Source organism: Myotis daubentonii, chromosome 1 (assembly GCF_963259705.1).
Source record: "Myotis daubentonii chromosome 1, mMyoDau2.1, whole genome shotgun sequence".
NCBI classification, from domain to species: domain Eukaryota; kingdom Metazoa; phylum Chordata; class Mammalia; order Chiroptera; family Vespertilionidae; genus Myotis; species Myotis daubentonii.
Genome location: NC_081840.1, coordinates 26,090,115 through 26,112,508, shown reverse-complemented (window position 1 = coordinate 26,112,508; position 22,394 = coordinate 26,090,115). Strand labels below are relative to the sequence as shown.

At 49.9% G+C, this 22,394-nt stretch overlaps 2 protein-coding genes across 4 annotated transcripts in view; both read left to right on the top strand.

The window, feature by feature from the left end:
- Nucleotides 1–5,541, top strand: part of SLC39A9 (solute carrier family 39 member 9) — a 43,008-nt gene extending 37,467 nt beyond the window's left edge. For both annotated transcript variants that reach the window (XM_059692210.1, XM_059692200.1), the window contains one exon: nt 1,634–5,541. In XM_059692210.1, the coding sequence (XP_059548193.1) occupies nt 1,634–1,864 (231 nt within the window). In that variant the 3' untranslated portion in view covers nt 1,865–5,541. The remainder of the gene's footprint in view (nt 1–1,633) is intronic.
- Nucleotides 5,542–12,452: 6,911 nt separating this feature from the next.
- Nucleotides 12,453–22,394, top strand: part of PLEKHD1 (pleckstrin homology and coiled-coil domain containing D1) — a 29,562-nt gene continuing 19,620 nt past the window's right edge. The window contains exons 1-3 of one of the 2 annotated variants that reach the window (XM_059692176.1): nt 12,453–13,699; nt 21,746–21,839; nt 22,170–22,259. In XM_059692176.1, the coding sequence (XP_059548159.1) occupies nt 13,551–13,699; nt 21,746–21,839; nt 22,170–22,259 (333 nt within the window). In that variant the 5' untranslated portion in view covers nt 12,453–13,550. The remainder of the gene's footprint in view (nt 13,700–21,745; nt 21,840–22,169; nt 22,260–22,394) is intronic. The other variant, XM_059692186.1, reaches the window with a different exon arrangement.

Below are 22,394 nucleotides of genomic sequence, written 5' to 3'. Positions count from 1 at the left end.
ATATTTTATTGACTCTTCACAGAGAGGAAGGGAGAGAGATAGAGAGCCAGAAACATCGATGAGAGAGAAACATCGACCAGCCGCCTCCTGCACGTCCCCCACCGGGGATGTGCCCGCAACCCAGGCACATGCCCCTGACCGGAATCGAACCTGGGACGCCTCAGTCCGCAAGCCGACGCTCCATCCACTGAGCCAAACCAGCCCGGGCTCAACCCAAGTTTAACAAGGGGGCGGGGTGGGGCCGGCCAGCCAACCTCCTGCGTCCCTCCCCCCTGCCCCCCCCCCCCAGCCCTGATCGGAGCAGGCTGGCCAGACCCCACCTGTGCATAAACTTGTGCACTGGGCCCCTAATAAATAAATAATCCAGTTCTTTATCACCTGAAGTGGCATGAGTCATTTGTCAGCTCAGACCCTGTTGTTCAAGATGGACCTTCCCATGCCTTATAATCCTGCCTATTAGGGCTGTAGTTCTTAGCGGCAGCCCTCCCCATTTTACTGAAATGTCAACTGCCAGGCAATAGGAGAAAATTTTAGAACCAAACTGACTCAAGGCTGGTTCATGGGAACTGTTTTCCCCCCTACACTCTCTGAAGGTCATTGAGTCTTCTGAGTATCATTCAATTCATACTTGATATAATAAAACTTGTATTAAAAGGAACATGAGAAATGAGATGGTTAAAGAGTGGTTAAGCTCCTGTTAATCAAGAATTTGTTCGTCTGGATGGAGTACCATCAAATGAGGTGCTATAAAGCCCCTTCCAGTTCACTTGAAGAGCCTTTTTTCAGTCCATGAACAATATAGAGTTCCTTTTAAAATACTATAGTACCCTATTTATCACTTCATTGGTGAGTGTAAATTTTTAGAACTTTTGATAGGAATGTAGGATAATTCTGGAGGCATGGAGTTATATTTATGGCATGATCTTTTCTTAAAATTTTATTTATTTACTTTTTAAAAAAAATATGTTTTATTGATTTTTTACAGAGAGGAAGGGAGAGGGATAGAAAGTTAGAAACATCAATAAGAGAGAAACACCGATCAGCTGCCTCCTGCACACCTCCCACTGGGGATGTGCCCGCAACCAAGGTACATGCCCTTGACCGGAATCGAACCTGGGACCTTTCAGTCTGCAGGCCGATGCTCTATCCACTGAGCCAAACCGGTTAGGGCTTTTCTTAAAATTTTAATTGTCTCAGTCCATAGGTCCACTTTTTAAATAGAAAAGCTAAAATTAGCTTATGAGATGTTTCTAGGCTCTGTGAGGGCAGGTATACATTTGATTGCCACTGTATCTCAAGCAGCTGGCCTACTGCCTGGTACATAGGCAGTATTTGTTAAATATTAGTAAATGAAATAGAGTGTATGAAATTTAATATCTGCATTAATAATGCTGTTGATTCCATCTTATGAATAATACAGGCTAACCATGTTCAACCAGGCTTGGAGTTTGTACATTACCAATAGCCTTAAAACCTTATTTGGAAGCTCCCCATAAATAACGTAAAATTGCTCTCATCTCAAGATGTCCCCAGATAGCACTAGTCATGAATATTGAGTGGTTTTTCATTGGGACTTCTTCCTGACCCTGAACTAGACTTGACTTAATTTTTCTCTCTCTTTCTGAATTCACAGAGCAGTAAAGAAGCCCTTTCAGAGGTCAATGCCACTGGAGTGGCCATGCTTTTCTCTGCCGGGACATTTCTTTATGTTGCCACAGTACATGTCCTCCCTGAGGTGGGCGGAATGGGGCACAGTCACAAATCCGATGCCACTGGAGGGAGAGGCCTCAGCCGCCTGGAGGTGGCAGCCCTGGTTCTGGGTTGCATCATCCCACTCATCCTGTCAGTAGGACACCAGCATTAAATGTTCCGGTTCCAACCTCAGTCCATGGCCGTTTGCCATCCAGTGAGAACAGCTGCTCACTTTCTCAGTCTCTTGTCTCACCTTGCCCATCTCCACCTGTATTCCTAGAGTCTGGAGGGAGGTGAGATTAAAACCTGGAGTAATGGAAAGCTTTTAGAATAGAAACAACACATTGCAAGTGGATATAGACATTCCATTGTGTTGTCTTTTTAAAGGCCCTGGGCATTTTGAGTTTTGATGTTTCTCTTAACCCTATTCTCAGGGAAGATGGAATGCAGTTCTAAGGAAAAGTGGAGAACTTCATACTCACAATGAAATAGTAATTATGACAGTACAGTGTTCTGTAATTAAGCGAAATCTCTTCTTTAGAGGCTCTGCCACTTTATGCATTGATTTTAAGATGGGTCTCACCGTGTAAAACTGGTGCTTTAGCATCTATGCCACATGCCTTGATAGAAGGTCATAATGCCTGCTGTCTGAGATGCTAAAGGTAACTGTAGTTAATTTGGGGCTCGAGTCAAAATAATGATGGCAGGACACATTGAAAGTTGACTTTATACTCAAGAGCTATCCCCTGCAAAGGGGATGTCTGGAGGACTTTAACTTCCTTCTGCACGTGCCTCTTTGAAGAGAGCTTACCATAGAGCAACAGCAGTGGACTGGCTTCTAAAGAGGTGACTAGTACTTAGTAGCATTTCTTTTCAAGTTCTCCTTTGCAGAACACCTGCCTCCAACACATTCTTATGAGGAGCCAAGTTCTAGTAGGTTCAGGCCTAGGCTTTCCTTGAAGAACAGTCAGATCCCAAAGTATCTTTGGAAATTAAGTGGTGTTAAATTTTAAGTGAATTTGGATAGTTACTGACATCTTTGTAACAGTCTTTTTAAAAGTAAGATTATCAAAATCTAAGCTGTCCTTTTTTTTTTTTTTAAGTATTTATCTTAGCAGACCAGCAGTCCCTCTGACAAAATACTGGGTTTCTCTTGGGGGGTGCTCAGCCAGCATCACCTCAGCACCTGCAGCGGTGAAGAAAGTCAAGATGTATCACAAATGGGAAATGTTGGCCTGTTCATTTAAAGCTTATTGAAATAATGTCTTTTGTCTCTTCATCTTTTCCATATTTTTCTCCTCTAACTTTCCCCTCCAGTCCCTCCTCCCTACAATTTGCTGCTTACTGCTGGTGGCAATGTTAGTATTTGTGTGAGTTCAGTTCTCATCAGGACAACCACTTCTCGAGCTGTGATGATGAAGATAATACTGTCTCTATTCCTTATTCTTATTCCCTTCAATGAAGTTCCTTTGTGTCAAATGCAGTTTTGCTAAACCCTTAAAATAGCACTTTCTCTCAGATGAGATGACACAATCATTAATATTCTGGTAACTTAAACAATTGAGATAGTAAAAATGTTTTTAAAAACTAGGATGATTTTTTCATCTTTGCCAATATCCCTGTAAACCTTATGTTATCAAACAAGTGTATAATAATAATATATTATTTATTTTGATTTTCTATACCATTTCAAAACACATTGCATAAAGAGGGAACCATAATATTTTCTTAAGGGCAATGGATTTAGGAGTTTGTAAAAAATTCTTTTATGATGCATATGCCAGCATGCCTATGATTTTTTTCCTTCCTAGATTTGTCACTGGGTCAGCAGCTGTAGAACTTGTGAGCCCTCTGCTGGCTGTAGACCAAAGTAGTATAAATAGGATTAAGTTTTGTATAGTGGCTGGCAACCATTGCATACAATCTTAAAACCAATGGAAGGTATAGTATGGAAAGTCTCAGTGACTTTCCCAATAACACTGAGTTATGAGAGTCATGGAGTTTCACCTGGTCCCTCAGAATGACATGGTTGCCTGGATTCTCCCTGGATATTTACTTTGTTAAATGAGTAGGGTATTTTAGTGTCTGGTTTGGATGGTAGCACTTTCTATCATATTGTCGTGTGCAGTGATGAGAAATGTGTTCTGCTGGCCAAAGCTCCTTTCAGCAGTGCCTTGCCATCACACTTAAAAGTTTGGCTAGAATATCTTGCTGGTTAAGGCCTTGAACTCTGGCAAGGATTGAACCATGTAACTTCCAAATTTGCCTTCCTCTCTGGACCTCACATTAACAGGCAAACCTTTCAAGGCCTATCAGCTCTCTGAAGCTGTGGGCTTTCCCAGATTTTAAAGCTGCTGCCTCAGGAACTACTCATTTCTCTCCTGGTCAGCAGACAGAAATAGCCATACTAACCTTATAGGGCTCAAATGCATCTTCAGGCAGCACGGAACCGAGCAGCATGGCAGAGGCCTCCCTTCCCTGGGGGAGGAACTTGCCCATGGTGGGCAGTGTCCCAGGAGAGGCCACATCGATGATCACTTACTGACACATTTCAGTTCCATTTCTGTCTTGTTTAAACTGCCTCCTTAGATGTGGATGCCTTAATGCTCTCACACATTTGAAAACATTTGCGATACTTAAGTAGCTGCCATGATCACAGATGGAAATATTGGCTACCAAAGATGCAATTGATGATGAAAAGTATAGTCCTTTCCTTCCCCATAACCAAAGTTAATCTTAGTTGCAATTTGACTCCCTTTCCTTGGTAGGAATAGACTTTCTTCAGATTCCACATAAGTGGCAAATTAAGTTGAAAAAATACTACTGATCCATTCCCGTCACTTGTTCTCCAGTGAATTGCTTCTCAGGCCCTCGTTCTCCAGAGCAGCAATGTTCCAGGTCTGGTGGCTTCCTGTGCACGCTAGTGCCGATTTCTTTTCTTTAGGCAAAGGTTCTTCACTGGAGTGTAGTGTTAGAAACGGTACCATCTACAGAGGCTGTGTTCTCTCTTCCCACCCCACCCCAAATCACCTTTTTTTCCCCCCTGTTCAAATCATCTGAGTCAACCTTGTTTCTATATTTTGAATCATCTTTAGAAAAAAGAGAGGTGGCCATTTTGAGTGGTCAGTTCTTTGTAAAAAGGAGAAAATGTAATTGCGTTTTTTTACCGGCCTACTACGAAGTGTCACTGCCTGGTTTTTTCTCCTTTTTAAGGATTAGAACTAAGAGGACACACCAGCATTGAGTGTATTAAGCTCCGTCGACACATGGTAGCTAGTACTAAGCATGGGAACTGTATGTCAACAGCACAAGACCCCAAAGAATGTTCTTGCATATGGGGCCCCAGGATCCCTTAATAGACCGAGAATAATGACCAGATTCATCCAAAACTGCTGAACCCTCTGTGGGTGTCCTGCAGGGGAATTTCTGCTCAATACAGAATGGTTCACATCACCCAGAGAGCACTGTTGGAGATGCCATGAAATAAAACCACTGACGTGGCCCCTTTGTACCTGAGACATCTAGATTCACCTCCGGAGACCCAAGGGAAAGGACAAAACAGCCATTAGGGATATGCTCAGATACGCTCAGCCTAACGTAAGGAGCTCGGCTTTGATCTTTTTTCTGATAGCATCTTCTAGCAAGTTGGGAGACTCATGAGATACACTGCAGTTCCCCTGCTGCAGTGGCCTGAACAGTGATTTTAAATGTCCCATTTTCTGGGTCCTTTGTAAACATGAAATCATTCCATGTATGGCTGCCTTATAATTTTGTCTCTTTCCACTTTAATTGTGAATGGTTAAAAAAATTTTTTGCTGTTTTCTGATATTAAAATTTTATTAGTGCATACCTTATGTGAGTAGCTCATTAATTATCCAGTTCGTTTTTTCTGTTTGATGACCAGACTTGACCCACATTTGAACAGCAGAAACGGTAATGAAGAGCTTTGAAGGGCAGAGGAAAGATGTATACCCAGTGAGTGCACGTCCTTTAGAGAAGGAGGGAAGGAAATGGGGAGGGGACACTAAGGATTCCATACACCATCTCCCCCCAAACATACCAATTCATTGGCAGTTTCCGTTTTGTTTTTTTTTTTGGCTTTGCTATTGTTGTTAGCAAATATTATTTATGAAGGTAGTTATCTACTCCCAGAAAGGAGAAGCAGGCAACAGGTCCCAATCACAGGGATTCATTTCAAAGGGTAAAGCTATTCTCTCTGAGGACATGGGGGCTGTGGACAATTGGCCCTGGGAACAGGTTTATTTAGAAGTGCAATCTGTAAACTTGATATTTTCTTTCTCTGTGGACTTTAGTACTGAAGCTCATTTTTTAACTCATATACAGATAAGCATTTTTTACAGCAATGTCTCTCTTAAATATGCAGTTTGTATGTTTAGTCATTAGATTCCATTATTTATTACTGGTCCACTTTGTGCTGGTTTTCTTTATATATCATGTGTGCTACCGTAAGTTACAAAGATTGTGCCCAAAGGTACATGTTTTCTGAAACCTCTCCTCATGAATAGGCGAAAAGGACATGCACTATGATTGCTGCCACCTCTTACAGAAGCCTTTGGGGAAAGTGCCTACATACCTCCTGTGCCTTTGAAATCTTAGCGAGCCAGCATTACAAGCAACGGCCCTTTTGTCCTGCTGCCTTGAGGTCAAAATGTAAATATAGGCCCTAGCTGGTTTGGCTCAGTGGATAGAGCATCGGCCTGTGGACTGAAGGGTCCTGGGTTCAATCCCCAGTAGGGGGTGTGCAAGAGGCAGCCAATCAATGATTCTCATCATTGATGTTTCTATCTCACTCTTCCTTTCCCTTCCTCTCTGAAATAAATAAATAAAAATATTTTTTAAAAATGTATATACAGTATATAGGTTTAGCCCAAACAGCCAGCAATCCTTACTCTGTTTGGTTTCATTTCTAATCCTAAGCTAGAGCCGACTTAACTGTGGTTTCTATAAGGTAAGTAATAAGTGACCTTGTGTCTTGTCCCTGTGTCTAGAATGCCCTTCCCCTAGATCCCTCTGCTCCTTTAGGTCTGGATCCAAAGTCTTCCATTAGGCCCCCCGTGACTGCCTTTTTATAAATTGTCATCTCCACCCCCACCCCAATTCGCCTCACCCTGTTCTATTTGTGTTTCTATAGCACTAATGGCCTTTTAATCTGCTTTATAATACGTCTTTGTCCCTCTATCTCGATAAAATATGAGCTCCTGGAAGCTAGTCTCAAAAATGTATGTTCCCTAGCTGGTTTGGCTCATAGATAGAGCATCCCGGGTTCGATTTCAGCCCCTCCAGTGTGGGGCATGCAGGAGGCAGCCAATCATTAATTCTCATCATTGATGTTTCTATCTCTCCCTCTCCTTTCCTCTCTGAAATCAATAAAAAAATATATATTTTTTAAAAAGTATGTTAACTGAATTGGTCTGCCCTGAGGGGGCACTTGTTTTCTAATCTATGCTCTCTCCAGCAGCTGCTGCACTGATTCCTGGCAGAACCAGCTGCTGGCATTAGTGGTAGCTCTGCCTTTGTCTCACACAGTCAGGGCTGCTTGGGTATTAGCAAGGAGGTTGGGAGTCAGAAAACAAATCGGACTGAGTGTACAGGTGGGTTCCGGTTATTAATCCAGTTCTAACTAACTTTAGTAAAGTACTGTGTGACCGATTTAGGGTCCAGGAAATCTGGATCCCATTCTTGGCTCAGCTACTGATTCCCATTGCAGTGTTAGCCATTGCTCCGTTTTATAAATATTGCATAGGAATGTGAGTGGAAGCATATGTCCCACTCTGGTTGCCTCATTTATAGAGGGATTCTGATATTCAGGAGTCACCAGAGAAGGAAGCCCAGTGGGAGGGGATGGAAACCAGGACCCTGAGGAGGCCTGGAAGGAACTGGAAGGCTCTTGGGGGGCAGAATTTGATAGCCCTCAGATATTCAATGGCTGTCAGGTACAGGAGAGCATGGATCCTATATTTGCCAGAGGATAGAATGTGAAGTACACTGAGCCCCATCTCTCCTCCACTTATTATGGTTCACCTCTTAGTTAATTGAGCCCTTCCTATGGACCAGGCACTCCTACAATGAGTGGGGATTAGTGCCAGTCCTTAAAGAGCTTGTGGTTCTTGAGGGATTCAAACAAGAGAACACAGTTACCAATAAGTAAGCACTGGAGACAAGGAAGCATAGGGTGCTCAGAGAACATGTGGGGGCAAGAAACCCAGAGTGGGTCTTCAGGGAGATCATCCAGAGGGAGATGAGACCAGAGCTACATTCAAAGGCTGGGTAGAATGAAGAAGGTAGGAAGGGTTCTCTGACCAAGAGGACTCGTGGGCCGAGGCCTGGTGGCACAAGAATGGATTCTGCGTAAAAATGCCTATGGCTGAGGGAGGGGAGGCAACAGTGGTGTGCAAGATTTGTCGGTTCCCTGGATGCTAAGTTTCCAGATTTAAAATTGCAGACGGACAGAGAATTGGGCCTAACAAGGGTCTTTGTAATTCCTGACTCAACCCCAACTGGATCCCCTTCTCAAGTGTAGTCTTGGCTGACCTCTGAGGTCCTGTTATCACATGGATGACTCATGGACATGGTAGGTCAGTTTCCAGATCCTTGTACCAGTGGCTCCTCCTGCACCTCAAGGTGGAGATGAGTGACTTTATCCTTATCCCTGCTTATCTCCCCCACTTCATGGCTGGGGCCCAGCACTCCCTTGATTCTACTTCTGAACATCTGTGTTGCAGTTGGTATACAGAGGCTCAGCCTTGGCCTGGGAGGGATGCCCACTATCCCCTTATAGTCTTTGCTTCTCCCTGTACCCTCTGGTCTCCTTTATTTAGGGGACATGCTCTCGTTGACCCTCCACCCCCTTAATCCTTTGGCCTACTGGCTTCAAATCTGCATATGACGTCCTCTACCTCACCTCCTCTTCCTCTCAGGGTCCCCTGGGCACAGCCAGGCTCTGCAATAGTTAAAGGAGCCTAAGACCTACCCCTGGCCTTGGGAAATGCAGCCATTTGAGCATGGTGGCTTCTCAGAATATTAGATCCAGCGTGGCTGGAGCAGGTGGGGAGCAACAGGGGAGAGCCCCAGCAATAGGTCAGGACCATGTTGTAGAGGGTGTGGCAGTCAAAGGTCAGTAGTTGGGCGCTGGAGTCAAGGAATGGAGGACCAGCGAAAGGTTTTAAGTCGGAAGTTCGCATCATCTTTGGATCTTGAAAAGATCACGAGTGATGGTGGGGAGCGAGGATTTCTTGGTGGATCCTGCTGTAGATAGATGGGAGAGGCATTTGGAAAGCAGAAGAGGACGACGTGAAGCAAGCTGGAAGGCTCAGACAAGTCCAGTGATTGTCTTGAGTTCACACAGTTAATGGCAGAGCCTGGACTTAAACCCATCTTAGCATGAAAAGCAGGTGACAAGTCAGCCGTCTAAAGATTGCTTTCACGTAAGTTCTCAGCCACCTCGCAGATTCTGTTTTATAGACGGGGGAAGCTGAGGGCCTGAGAGGGCAGTCTCCATTGGTTGGCAAACAAACAAGACACTGCAACACCTGAACAGGGGCCAAGTAAAGACAGTTTGGTTAAGCATTTGTTGAGCGTCTACTACATGCCCTGGACTCTGTCCTCAAGGAGCTCGATCTGGAAAGGACATAAGCCAGTGGTTCTCAACCTTGGCTGCACATTAGAATCACCTGGGAATCTTTTTAAAATCCTGATTTCTGGGCCTCATCCTCCGGAAATTCTGTTTCTTTATTATGGGGTAGGGCCACATTAGTAACAAAGAAACAGAATTTCCGGAGGATGAGGCCCAAAAATCAGGATTTTAAAAAGATTCCCAGGTGATTCTAATGTGCAGCCATGGTTGAGAACCACTGACATAAACATGTAAGCTAAGTGAAATAAGCCAGACACAAAGACAAATACTATATGATGTCACTTACACGTGGAATCTAAGAAAGTCAAACTCAGAACCAGAGAGTAGAAAGGTGGTTGCAAGGGGCTGGGGTGGAGAGATGAGGGAATGTTGGTCAAAGGGTACAAACTTCCAGTTATAAGAATATGTTTTGGAGATCTAATGTACAGTTAATACTGTATTGTATACTTGAAATACAGTAAGAGAGTATATCTTAAGTGTCCTCAACACACACCAAAAAACTAAGTAATGAGGATGTGTTAACTAAGTTGATTGTGGTAAGCATTTCCCAGTGTATATGTATATTAAATCATCACATCTGATACCTTTAAAAAAATCATGTTGTACAACCTAAATATATACCATTTTTATTTTCAATCATACCTTAATAAAGCTGGGGGAAATAAAGACTATAAGAAAAAGAAAATGTGTCTTCATTATTAGGCGTCTATCCATAAACAGCTGAGAGGCTGGAATTTCATAGTGCACATAGAATTGCATCTTCAGTTCTGCAGAAACTTTGAGTCTTGGGTGAGAGAAATTACTAGAAAAAAAGGGAAAGACAGAGAGAGGTCTAGCATTTTCCTAGACTGCACTTCACATGGCACTATGATGCAGCCTGATGGCCATGGGCTTAGGATTCAGACCAAATCGAGTAACTGTATCTTGATCCTGCCACTTGCCCTCATTCAACACAGTTGAGGGCCTGTCATGTTCCAGGAAATGACAAGCTGAGTGACCTGACAACCTTTTTGCACTGCATTTTTCTCATCTGGAAAAAGTAAAAGTAATATGTACCTCAATAAATAAGATGTAAATAAATTTACAACATCAGCTCTGTCTGAGCCTGTAGGGCTCTCAGGACCCTGAGTTTCCATCCCTGACTGACTTCATCTAATTCCCGATAAGATAAGGCAGCCCTGACCCACACTTGGTCTGAGGCACTGGATTGGCACCCAGCTTGTTTTGTCTTTGCAGAACTATGCCAGGCAATTGGCGCTCCCACCAGCTGGGCCAGAGAGCACAATGGAAGCAGAGGCAGCTTCTCCCAGGCCTGCCTTGGCATCACCTGGGCTGATTAGTTGAGCAAAGCAGAAGCCACTTAAGTATCTGGTGTTCCTTCAGACCCATGCTGTTTGCCTCAGAGCAGTCTTCCCACCAGCCTTACCTGCCATTAGTTAAGGTCTGTCAGATGTCCTGTATGCAGTGGGGATGGGCAAGGTTGGTTTCTCTTTGCCACTGAAGAAATTTGTGCTCTATTTCTTCGATTGAAGACACTGAATCTCACAGGAACCATCTGGGCTCACCTTGCCCTTCTGCTTGGAAAGGATTCCCTTAAGAATGATTTTTCCAGGTATCCTGCCTTTCTCCCATCTGTGGCTCATGAGCTCATCCCTAGTCCTACATCCCAAGCAGCCAAAGCTGGTACTGACCTGATTAAGCAGAAAAGGAATTAATTTATTAAAAGGATACTGGCAGGGCTAGAGAACCAGGCGCCTGACTAGAGGTGAAGCTTCCAGGAATGCTACCCAAAACCATGCTGCTGCCATCACAGAGCACTAGAGCTGCCTTTTGTGTACAGCTAGGAGCCAACCTACTGGTGGCTGCTACCGAAGTCAATCCAAGTGCTGCTTGCTGCATTGGGAACACAACCTTGCAGCCTTTAGTACCGCCTTCCCCTGAGAAAACTGTTGCCTGGGCATGGTTTTTCCTCACGTTTGTCACTTGCAACTTTAAACTTTGAGTTCAGAGTCCTGTCCTGGAGCTCCTGATCTCCACACAAGTTTTCTAGCTTCCAGCTGGAAAAAGCAGGACTCCTAGAGTGGAAAATTTTCCAAGCATTAGAACATGTCAAAAATAGCCAAAGACATGTGAAATATCTACTTTGCGCTCTAGCCATAGGCTCTCATCATGTTCCTAGTCCTGTCTCCGATCATTGAGCCCAGGCCCTGGGCCCTGTGTTAAGGCTTGGCCTGTAATTTTCTACAGGGACACAGTGAGTTCAGGTGGGGCCCTTCGGACAGAGAGCAGCAAGGGGCTGCTGCCTAGGCTTGGGAAGCCCAGGGTTGGTTAGAGGGAGGTGTCAGGGTGTGGAGCCCTTTGGGAGGCCCCTTCCTAACTAGACTCATAAAATGTAACACCTGGGAAGGCCTGGGAACGCATCTAGTGAGGATACACAGTCAGATGCCTACAAGGAGCCAGGCAGGCAATAAATGCGAGAAGCAGGCTGAGCAACCGATGGTGACTCTGCAGAAGATGCCATTTTAGACATTAACATTTTTAATTGAAAAAAAAGGTGTGCAAATGTTAAGAGTCAGAAAGTGGTTGCCTGGGAGGGAATGGGGGATATTGGAGTTGACTAGAGGGGAGCAGCATGAGGAAACTTTCTAGAGTGATAGAAATGTTTTGCATCTTGCTTTGGGTGGTTGTTCCTCAGTGCATACATTCATCAGATAAACTTCATCAAATAAATACTTAAGATCTGTGCGTTTTACCATATAGTAATTACACCTCATTTTTAAAGTTGGTCAAGTTTAAGTCTATCTAGATTCTAGAGGTGACTTGGCTCTCGTACTACTTTTCTTCTCTTCGGACTTCTTTACAATACGAGGAATCACAGAGCCAAGCCGTGGGTAAGGTGACTGACTCCTGGCGGCCCTGAGATGGCCTGCAGCCGGTCAGCCTGAGAAGGATGACTACAGCGAGGTCTAGCCTGCAGCCTAGCCTGTTCCTGCGCAAGCTCACTCCGTTGCCTTGGAGCGGTGCCCGCAGGCCACGGTGCGAGCACAGCCTTCCGGCGGGCGGTCCCCAGGGATCGGACTGAGGTCTCCGCCCCAGCCTGAAAGCGAGACGGTCACCTGAAGCCGCGGAGAGGAGCGGAAGTGGGTGCCGCGCCGGGCCCCAGGGAGCACCGGTCTGGTGCGCAGCTAAATCACGGACACCCACTGCGCTGGCACTTCGGGCTTGGCCCTAGTGCCAGACGCCGCCGACGCCTAGCTCGGGGGAAAGAAACCTGACCCTGGCGAGGCCGCGGCGGTGCAAAGTGAAACCCACCTGAAGGGGCGGGGAGGGCAGGGAGCGGCCGCCGGCCGGGACGGAGCCTGCTCTTGAGCGGGCGCGTGGACAGTTGCCTTAGTCTCACTTGGCCACCGCTCTGCCCGAGGAGGTGCAGGCACCTACGCTTTCCAGTGAGAAAACCCAGGCTCATCGCCGCTTCACGGAGCTACTTAAGGACTGAGCTGGGACTGAGCCCGGCTGTCTGACCCCAATCCTTGCTGCTTACTCTCCCCCACCCAGCGGCGAGGAGGGGACCTGTGACTCCACGCCCATCACAAAGCAGACGTGTCCCCAGTTCCGAGGGAGGCGGTGCACGCGAGAAGGACCCCGGGGGGGAGATCCGCGCGCGAGGTGGGGGTGGGGAAGCGCAGTGCCCGCTTCCCGGCCGAGCGACCCGCCGGGATCTTCCGGACGCACGGAGCCCGGCCTTCTCGCCGGCGCCCGCACTGATTGGCGCTCGCGGCCGGCCTCCGCTCGCTCACCTGCCCCGCCCAGCCAATCGGGGCCACCGGAATCGGGGCTGTCCTCGGGGGGTGTGTGTGCGGGGAGGGGGCTGATGCTGCCTGCGGGAGGCTGAGCGCTCTTCCCGCCGAGCTCCCGTCGGGCCCGCCCCAACCGGAGCGCAAGTCGCCGGCTGCGCGCCCCGCACCCTGGGCCCCCTCGGCGCTGCGCTCCCGGCCCGCGCGCTTTCATGCGGCAGCTCCGACCCGGCGACTCCCCGTGTCCGCTGCCTGGGACGCGCCCCGACGGCGCCCGGAGCGGCCTGCCGACGCCGCCTCCCCCAGCCGCCCGCCGCGCGCGCGCCCGCCCTGGTCTGGAGCGCAGCGTCCCTGCCGGCCCGGGGAGTGGGTGGGCCGGGCCGGGCCCGGGGCAGCCCCGCTGAGGCAGGATGTTCACTTCCAAGTCCAACTCGGTGTCGCCCTCGCCGTCCCTGGAGCAGGCTGACTCGGACGCGCTGGACATCAGCACCAAAGTGCAGCTGTACGGCGTGCTGTGGAAGCGGCCCTTCGGGCGGCCGTCCGCCAAGTGGTCCCGGCGGTGAGTGCGCCTCCCGCGCCGCGCGAGGACCGCCGGGGAGGGATCCCAGGGCTCAGGGCCTCGGACCCCCTACCACTCCCTCATCACCGTGCTGCCTCGCCTCCCTTTGTGACCTTGGCCTCGCCCCATTTCCCTCTAAGTCGGCTGCCCTGGAAGTTGTGGGTCCCGGGCTGGAACCGTCCTTTTCCCCGGGGCTGGTGGAGCTTGGGGGAGGGGGGGGCGCTGGCCTGGGGCGGTGAGGGTTCTCCGTGGAAGGGATTCAGTCTGGCGGGGAGGCTGGTGTGGGCTGAAAGAGTTCGCGGCCGGGGTAGGAGCCGAGCAGACTCCGCTGCGGAAGGAGAAGCTCCGGCTCCAGCCAGGGGTAGCCTCCTGGGGCCCCTCGGCCAATTCCGCCGTCTTCACAGCACCCCTCCCCCGGCCGCAGAGCGGGCTCGGAGGTGCCTCGGGGTGCCCTACCTCCCACCCTCTGCCTGCCCCCTACCCGGGCACACTGAGGGCGCTTCTGACAGACTCAGGGAGGGCGGAAGGGCCAGGAAGGATCTGTCCCAGCCTGGACGAGCTAATGTTGGCAACCCCTCCAACTAGACATTGAAATAATTTATTTATTTTTTAAAATAAAACCTGGGCCATGGGAAAAGAGATCCCAGCCCTGGCAGGTGTTTCTCAGTGGTTAGAGCGTCGGGGGTTCATCAGGGGTTTGATTCCAGTCAAGGGCAGGTACCTGGGTTGCAGGTTCATCCCCCCCCCCCCCCCCAGTTAGGGCCCCTGTGGGAGGCAACCAATCCATGCGTCTCTCTCACTTCATGTTTCTCTCTCTCTTCTGTAGCCTCCCCTTCCCACTTCCACTCTCTCTAAAAATCACTGGGGAGTGGGGGGATATCCTCGGACGAGGATTAACAAGAGAGAGAGAGAGATTCCAGCCCTTCAGGCAGAGAAGCTGGAACTGAAAGAGGGACTAAGCCGAGGCAGGGGCGTGAGGGAGCGATGGATGGTCCCATCAGGACTGATTCCTTGGAAGGTGTGGTGGGGGTCAGAGCAGCCTTAGTCTATGGGCACTAGCTTCCTGGTCCCCAACTCAGGCCACTCCCCAGTCGCAGTAGCCACTTTCCACTTAGGAATGGGCCTGAAAGGTATGTCGGTTGGGAGCAATGGATCATCTTCTGGACAGTTTTCCCCTTCAAGGCAATCTCAGACCTGAGATTGATACTGCAGTGGCCTATAGAACTCGACCCTGACCCAGCTCCCTGCCAAATGCTCTTTCCCATCCCACACCATGAGCCAGCCCCTGCGCAGGGCCGCTAATGTCCCCAGGACCGCAGATCACGGGGATGTGGTCGTGGTGGTTCTGATGTCCTATTTGGATGAATAATTTAATATTTCTACAAGACCACAGAACAAATGGAGCTGTGGGTGGTGTTTCACAGTTTACACGGCTGCTTTCACGCACACACTTTTATTAGCCCTGCCAGGCTTCTCTCTGGGATTTAGTGGGATATAGGCTCCTTGAGTTCCTGCAAAGCTAAACTTCTCTTTGATCCCCTAATTGGAGGCCTGGGGCAGCCCGGGGAGCATCTTGGGAGGGGCTTCCAGCATTGTGCTGTCTGAGCTGTAGCCCCCATGGGGTCCGTCTGGAGCAGCCTTGTCTCTACAGGACACTCCAGTGGGGGCAGAAAGATGCTTGTAGGTTCAGATACCATCAGCAGCACGCCCCCTACCCTCTCTCCTCTGCCTCTGTTGCTCCAGGCAGCCAACGCTCCTCCATTGGGTCTGGCTGTTGTCCTTGGTATTGCTTCTTGGTCTTGTCATCCAAGACTTCTCCTGCCAGGCATTTTCACCTGATTTCATCCCTAATGAATGTTAGGAGCCTGAGACCCTCCAGGGTATGTCCCTGACCCCTCTTCACCCACGATGTGGGGACCTGGCTTCGGCACACAGAGTTGATTCCAGGGCTGGGCGGTGTCAGGGACAAGGCTCCTGGCTAAAAGCACAGTAGTGAAGCCAGGGAGGGCTTGGAGAGCTGTAGCACCCCCCACCCCAAGAATTTCCCACTGTCAGTATCCCCACAGCCACTCAAAAACCATCTGGTCTTAGAATTCTAGAGCTGCCACTGTGCAGACTTCCCTTCCTCTGGGGCTCAGGAAAGAACTAGCATCTCTCTGCCCACTCTGGCCTCTGTCCATGTTCCAGTTGTGGAAATGCACACACACACATGGTTTAGTAGCCTTGGGTCAGCAACAGAGCCAACCAGAGAGAGTCTGGGGGTGGGAGAAGCAGGGTGCTACGCTTAGACCCCTCACTTCCCAGCAGAGCCCCCTGGGCCCCAGTTCCCCATTTGTGAAATGGAGTCTCTAGACCTCCGCTAATTAGCGGCCACAGGAAGGCTTGGGGAGGGGGCAGCTCAGGCCCTAACCGCAGAGCTGGGCCATTAGGGCGATCGATGCCTTCGCTGGGCAGCTGAGGGGAGGGGGCCTGGAAAGACTCCTGGGCTGCATAAATAAGGGATGGGCAGGATGGAGCCAGCTGTGACCAGCTGGGTCTCATAAAACCTCTTCCTCTCAGGTCTGTCTCAGGGCCTCCAGTCCCTGCCACCGAAGCAGCTCTTCCCTTTCTGGGCTGGGAAGATGCCCTTGAGCCAAAGGGCCAGCTTTTTTTCCCCATGAGCAACAAGAGAAGAAAGGAATCAAAAACATTACTTCTCAGAGATAGACAATCAGGGAGAGGTGTTTAGGGGGTAAGGTTGACGCTGACCCCGGCTTACTCTGTGAGCAGCCGAGACACAGGTGCTGTTGGCAAAAACCTGGGCAGCTCAGAGGCAAGGAGGAAAGGACTGAATGTCCCAGCCTCGGCCAGTGTCAGCCCCATGGAGGGCTGGCCCAGCACATAGGTGAACTCATCTGCACTCCTGTCCCTCCTTCCCCCCGGTGTAAGGTGGCCCGTGGGTCCTGCGTGCAGCCCAGCAACTGCTCACTCTTGTGGGGCGTTGGTAGGTCCCTGCCTCAGGGAGCTGATTCACAGTATCCCCTAAGTGCCAGGGGAACCATGGAGTCGGGGGCTGCACCCCCAGACCCCCATCTGTTCCTCTGTCTGTAATGCATCTTCCCCTTCCACTTACTCCTAAGATACTCCTATTCAAAACCCTCCTCTCAGAATTCCCTTGGCCAGACACCTAAACCATTCATTCCTCCTGGTCTGCACTCTTCCTGTATCTCATCCAAACTTACAGTGTCTCAGGGCATCAGTGCCCTTGTCTTGGTACTTTCATAATGTCACCAGGTACTGGGTGTTTTACAATGTCACAGTGTGTCCTGGTGCTTTACGGTGCCTTGGGGTATCCTGGCTCTTTGCAGTCTTGCAGTAAACATTTATAATTGCCCCAGCTCCCCACTTACCAGCTGTGTGCTCATTACCTCACCCAGGTCATGTGAGGGATGAAGGAGTTAACATGCATCATGATGCTACTAGAACAAGGCCTGGCACAAAGAAAGAGCTCAGTGAACATTAGTTACTTTTTAGATTATTGATTTCTATTCACTCTCTCTCTCTCCCTCATTTGACTATGAGCTCCTTGAGGGCAGGGAATCCTCAAGCCTAGGGCCTAGCCTAGCACCTGGCTGTACCATGTGATTCCTTCATGCTCTCTGTCCAGAGCCGACCAGAAGCTTGCAGTCACAGCAGGGCAAGGGAAGGGGAGGACCAGGCATCACCGAGCACAACACAGAGTACGTGGGCTTGTCAGCAGACCGAGTTCCCAGCTTGCCGCTTACTGGTTGCTTAATCTCTCTGTGCCTCTCAGTTTCCTCATCAGTAAAACTTGAAAACAAATATCTCCATCTTTAGAGTTATTGTGAGAGATTTACATAAGATAATGTCAATACAACATTTATCAAAGTGTGTGTCTTGGCACCTGTCAATGCTCCTTAATCTAGAGGTGAAAATACCATTTTTTAAGACTAGAGAGAGGAGGCAGCCAAGGTTGACATGGACCCCTTACCTCACACACACTCTCCAGCCTTTACCACGGCCCCATGGGGCAGACAAGGAGAGTCCTAAGAGCTGGGGCTAAGACAGAACCTTGCCCAGGACTGGAGTTGGGCAGGGAAAGTGCTATGTGTTTGGGGGACAGGAAGCTGGCCAGCTGGGCTGGAGCCAGGAGCTCCCGCCGGTAGGAACTGTGTGTGCACAAATGAGAAAGGTCAGGGGCGGCTGCAGCAGGCACTGGGCCTAGTAATACTGGACAATAATAGCACTAATCAAAGTCAAGGTATTGCCGAAACCGGTGTGGCTCAGTGGATAGAGCGTCGGCCTGCGGACTGAGGGGTCCCGGGTTCGATTCCGGTCAAGGGCATGTACCTGGGTTGCGGGCACATCCCCAGTAGGAGATGTGCAGGAGGCAGCTGATCGATGTTTCTCTCTCATCGATGTTTCTAACTCTCTATCTCTCTTCCTCTCTGTGAAAAATCAATAAAATATATTTTAAAAAAAAGTCAAAGGTATTGGCTATTTACCATATGTCACGCAGTGTTCTGAGACTTTATGTGAACAAGCTCATTTAATTATTTGGACAATCCTAGGAGCAATAGGTACTATTATTATCCTCAAATTACACTGAGGACCTGAGGCCTAGGGAGATTAGTGACTTGTCCTGGTCACACTGCTGGTAAGTGGCAGAGCTCTGACCCTGACTACCCTAGCTTTGATACCTACCGCCTCTGATCCATCTGTTTCTTGCCCAGGTGCCAACATGAGGGAGGAAGCAGACTGTGATGTGTGGAGTAGGAGCAGGGACTCTTGCTGTGGGTTCCAATCTCAGCTCCATCTCTTCCCTAGCTGTGTGACCTTGCACACATTCCTTAACCCCTAAGCCTCAGTTTTCTCCTCTGTAAAATGGGAACAAGAAGCCCTACCTTCCAAGAGAGTTACATAGATCAAATACTCTGATACTTGTAGAGCACTTAGCATGGCAGCCGGCACAGGAGAAGACCTAAATTAACGGTGACTATCTCCAGCCCTTGCACAGCCAGCCCAACTCTGCAGGGCTTGTTTGTTAAATCAATGAATGAATCTTCCCAGCAGCCCCATGAGAGAGGTTTGCACCCCTATTTTATTGAGGAGCTTGGAAAGGATGACTCAGCCAGCCTGGGAGCTTGCCTGAGGTTGTGGCTGAGGGAGGGAGATCATTGGACTCCAGAGCCCGTGTCCTCTCTTCTCTCTGCCCATGTGTCTAGTGATCATCTGCCTGCCACCCCCAACCCAAGTCCCTGGCACGGTGCTTTGCCCTGAGTCGGGAGGAGGCTCCAGAAGTCGGGAAAGCAAGAAGGTATTTGTCTTTGTCAGCTCAGGCTCCCATAGCAAAATACCATAGACGTCAACATCTGTTGAGCTGTTCAGTGAAACCACAGAAATTCATTTCCTCGCTATTCTGGAGGCTGGAAGTCCAAGGTCAGGTGCCAGCAAAGTCAGGCTCTGGTAAGGATCCACTTCCTGGCTTGCAGTCTGCCTTCTCACTGTGTCTTCATGTGACAGAGAAAGACAGAATGCTTCCTCTTCTTTATTTAATTTTTTGTTAATCATCACCCGATACTTTTCCATTGATTTTTAGAGAGAGTGGAAGAAGGGGGAGAGACACAGAGAGGGAAACATTGATTGGTTGCCTCTGGCATGTGCCCCAGACCAGGGCTGGGGATCGAGCCTACAACCCACGTACATGCCCTTGACCAGGATCAAACCTGGGACCCTTCAGTCACAAGCCTATGCTCTATCCACTGAGCCAAATCGACTAAGGCTGCTTCCTCTTCTTATAAGGCTATGATTCTGTCAGATTGTGGCCCCACTCTTTTGACCTCATTTAACCTTATTATAGCAGGTGAAATTGACTTGTTACATGTCATTTTGCTTAAAGTTGCAAAACTTATCCATGACAGTAAGTGAGGACTTACTGCACCTCCTAAAGACTTGGTCTCCAGACATACATTGGAAGTTAGAGCTTCAACATATGGATTGGGGGAGGGGATATAGTTCAGTCCATAACAGTATTGAAGGGGAGGAGAAGGACCCCCAGGAGGCCACTTGTGCTGCTGCGTTCACACTTCACTGTGGGTGATATGTGTTCAGACAGGGATGCATCACTCAGCCCTGTCCTAGAGCCTCTACAAGTTGGTAGAGTGATAAGCACAATCTCATTTGATCCACACAATGATCAGATGAGGTTGGTATCGTCGCCCCCATTCTACAGGCAAATAAACTGAAGCTCAGAGAGTGAGCTTACTTGCCCAGGGCCCCCCAGCTGGGAAATGGCAGGTCTGTGTGATGCCAAATCTTTGTTCTTAATGACTGACGTTCCCTAGAAACATCTATCAGCTCACAGGACTGAGGGGGCATAGCCTGCCCTCCAGGAGCCCAGCATGGTCCTTGGACAAGATGGGCACACGGGGTGTGGCAGAGGCTCTAAGTGCCAGTGCGCAGCCCAATCAGCAAGTGCAGAAGGAGCTCAGACGGCAGTGGGCAGTGCGGGCTGGGCTGGTCACCAAGGGTGAGGGGCTCAGCCAGATGAAGAGCGAGAGGGAGGGCATTCCAGGGAGAAGAGCATGGTCTTTGCAGGATCATGCAGGACGTAGTGAGGTGGGAAGCAGTGAGCTCAGTGTCTGGCTGAGCAGAGGCTGAAAGGCAGAAGTGGGGGGAAAGCTGAGAATGGACAAGGGTCAGGTACTGGAGGGCCCAGAATGTTCTCGCCATCCTGCAGAGGGTGTATTCATGTGCTCTTTCCCCACTAGGGGTAAAAAGGTCACCTCTGAGGTCCGCAGCTCCATTTGGCGTCTGGCTGGGCCGGGAGGGTGAGTGCAAATAGAGAACATGGGTGGGCGTGAGACACACCAGAGGACAAAGTGTGCTTCACTTTCCTGGGGGAGGCGAGATGGCGGCTGGCGGCAGTCCCGGGACCCTCCCCGCAGGAGCTGTGGCCTCAGGAAAGATCACAGGGCCGGGGGAATCTTCAGAGAGTCACTGACATCATGCCCACCAGCAACTTTCCAAGCTCCTCACAAGAGGTGTGCTGGTCAGTGGTTAACAGCAGGCTCTCGTGGAGTGGCGTGGGGTGGAACAGTGCTTTGTAGCACCTGGAGATTTTCCTGGTGTAGATACTCCCACTGTGACTGATATCAAGCTACCAACACAAAGTCACTGAACTCAGAGCAGGGGAGAGTCGCACTGTTGGCTGTTGTGAGCCCATCTGAGCATGCTCCAGCTGACCACTGCTCCCAGCTCTCCCGGGCCCATCACTTCACCAGTGGTGTTAGCAGGGACCCTGGGGGGAAGGGGCCAGCCACCCTGGGTGTCCCTGAGCCCCGGGGCTTTGAGGCCCAGTGGGATCATCTTATCTTAGTCAGCTCCAGTCATTAGTCCTTCGAGGGTCCCCAGGTGGGTCCAAGTGCTCCAGATATGGGCATCAAGGCTGTCATCTTCCCAACAGTCAGAAAGCACCAGGGGCCCAGAGACCCTAAGTTAGACCTGGTTCCCAGAAGGAGGTTATGGAGAGAAAGGAGTGCAGATGTGACGTACAGGCTGTAGCTCTGGCCCCAGAGCTTGGTTCCCACAGTCATTTGATCGCCAGCCTTCATGATCACTTGTCAAAAGACCCAGCTTAGAATCTTGTGTCTACTCCCCCTTATCCCCCCACCTCTCCTTCTGCCCCTCCTGGGATGGACCCTAAGGGACTTGAAACAATGGCTTGGGGGCTGAGGGTACCCACGAGGAAGTACCACAGGTGCCCTCCTGTGCTGAGGGTGGCGGCTCAAGAGGGATGGAGGAGCCAGCCCTGAGGGCTTCCCACTTCAGCTGCCCACTAGTGCCAGGATCGGGCTGCCTAGGGCAGCAGGCAGCTGGCCAGCTGAGGCCTTTGCCCAGATGTGGAACTGGGTTGGTGAGGTTGAGTCTTGGTAGCCCCCTGGACTCCCCATGTGAGTGCAGGGCCCCCAAGGACGCTCTTGTTGTCCCAAGAATCCTCACCCTTCTCTCCTGGTTGTCCCTCTTTCTTCACCACCTGCTATATAGGTTTTTCATCATCAAAGAGAGCTTTCTTCTTTACTACTCTGAAAGTGAAAAAAAGAGCTTTGAAACCAATAAACACTTCAATATACATCCTAAGGTGAGGGGGCCTCTCCCCAGGGCCACAGTGGGGAGGGCCAGTGGGACACTGAGGGAGGGTGTGAGGGTGGAGGACTGTGGTCTGTGGTCTAACAGAGTCTGAAGGACTAACCCTTCTTGGGGCACAAGACCCCCTGCCCGTCCTGGGCTGGGCCCCCAACCTCCTGTGCCCAGGAGCCTGCCCCGCCCTGCCTCTCCTTTCTGGGAGAGTTCTCGTCTGGCTCCCAGCCTGGGGCCCTCAGCAGGACCTGGCTTTGGCTAAGGGCTCCCACAGACCTTGAGTGACCTGGGCTGGGCGGGGTGAGAGCTGCCTGTTCTGGTTCTTTCTCAGGGCGTCATCCCTCTGGGGGGCTGCCTGGTGGAGGCCAAGGAAGAGCCCAGCATGCCCTATGCCATGAAAATCTCCCACCAGGACTTCCATGTGAGTAAAGCTCTCATCTCAGCCCGGGCTCAGCCGGGACAGAGCAGCTTCTCTGGGATCCTCCAGGTGCCTGGGGGCAGCCCCTCCATTGGCCTGGCCTGGGAGGGGTGTCAGTGCCATAGGATTGCGGGGTGG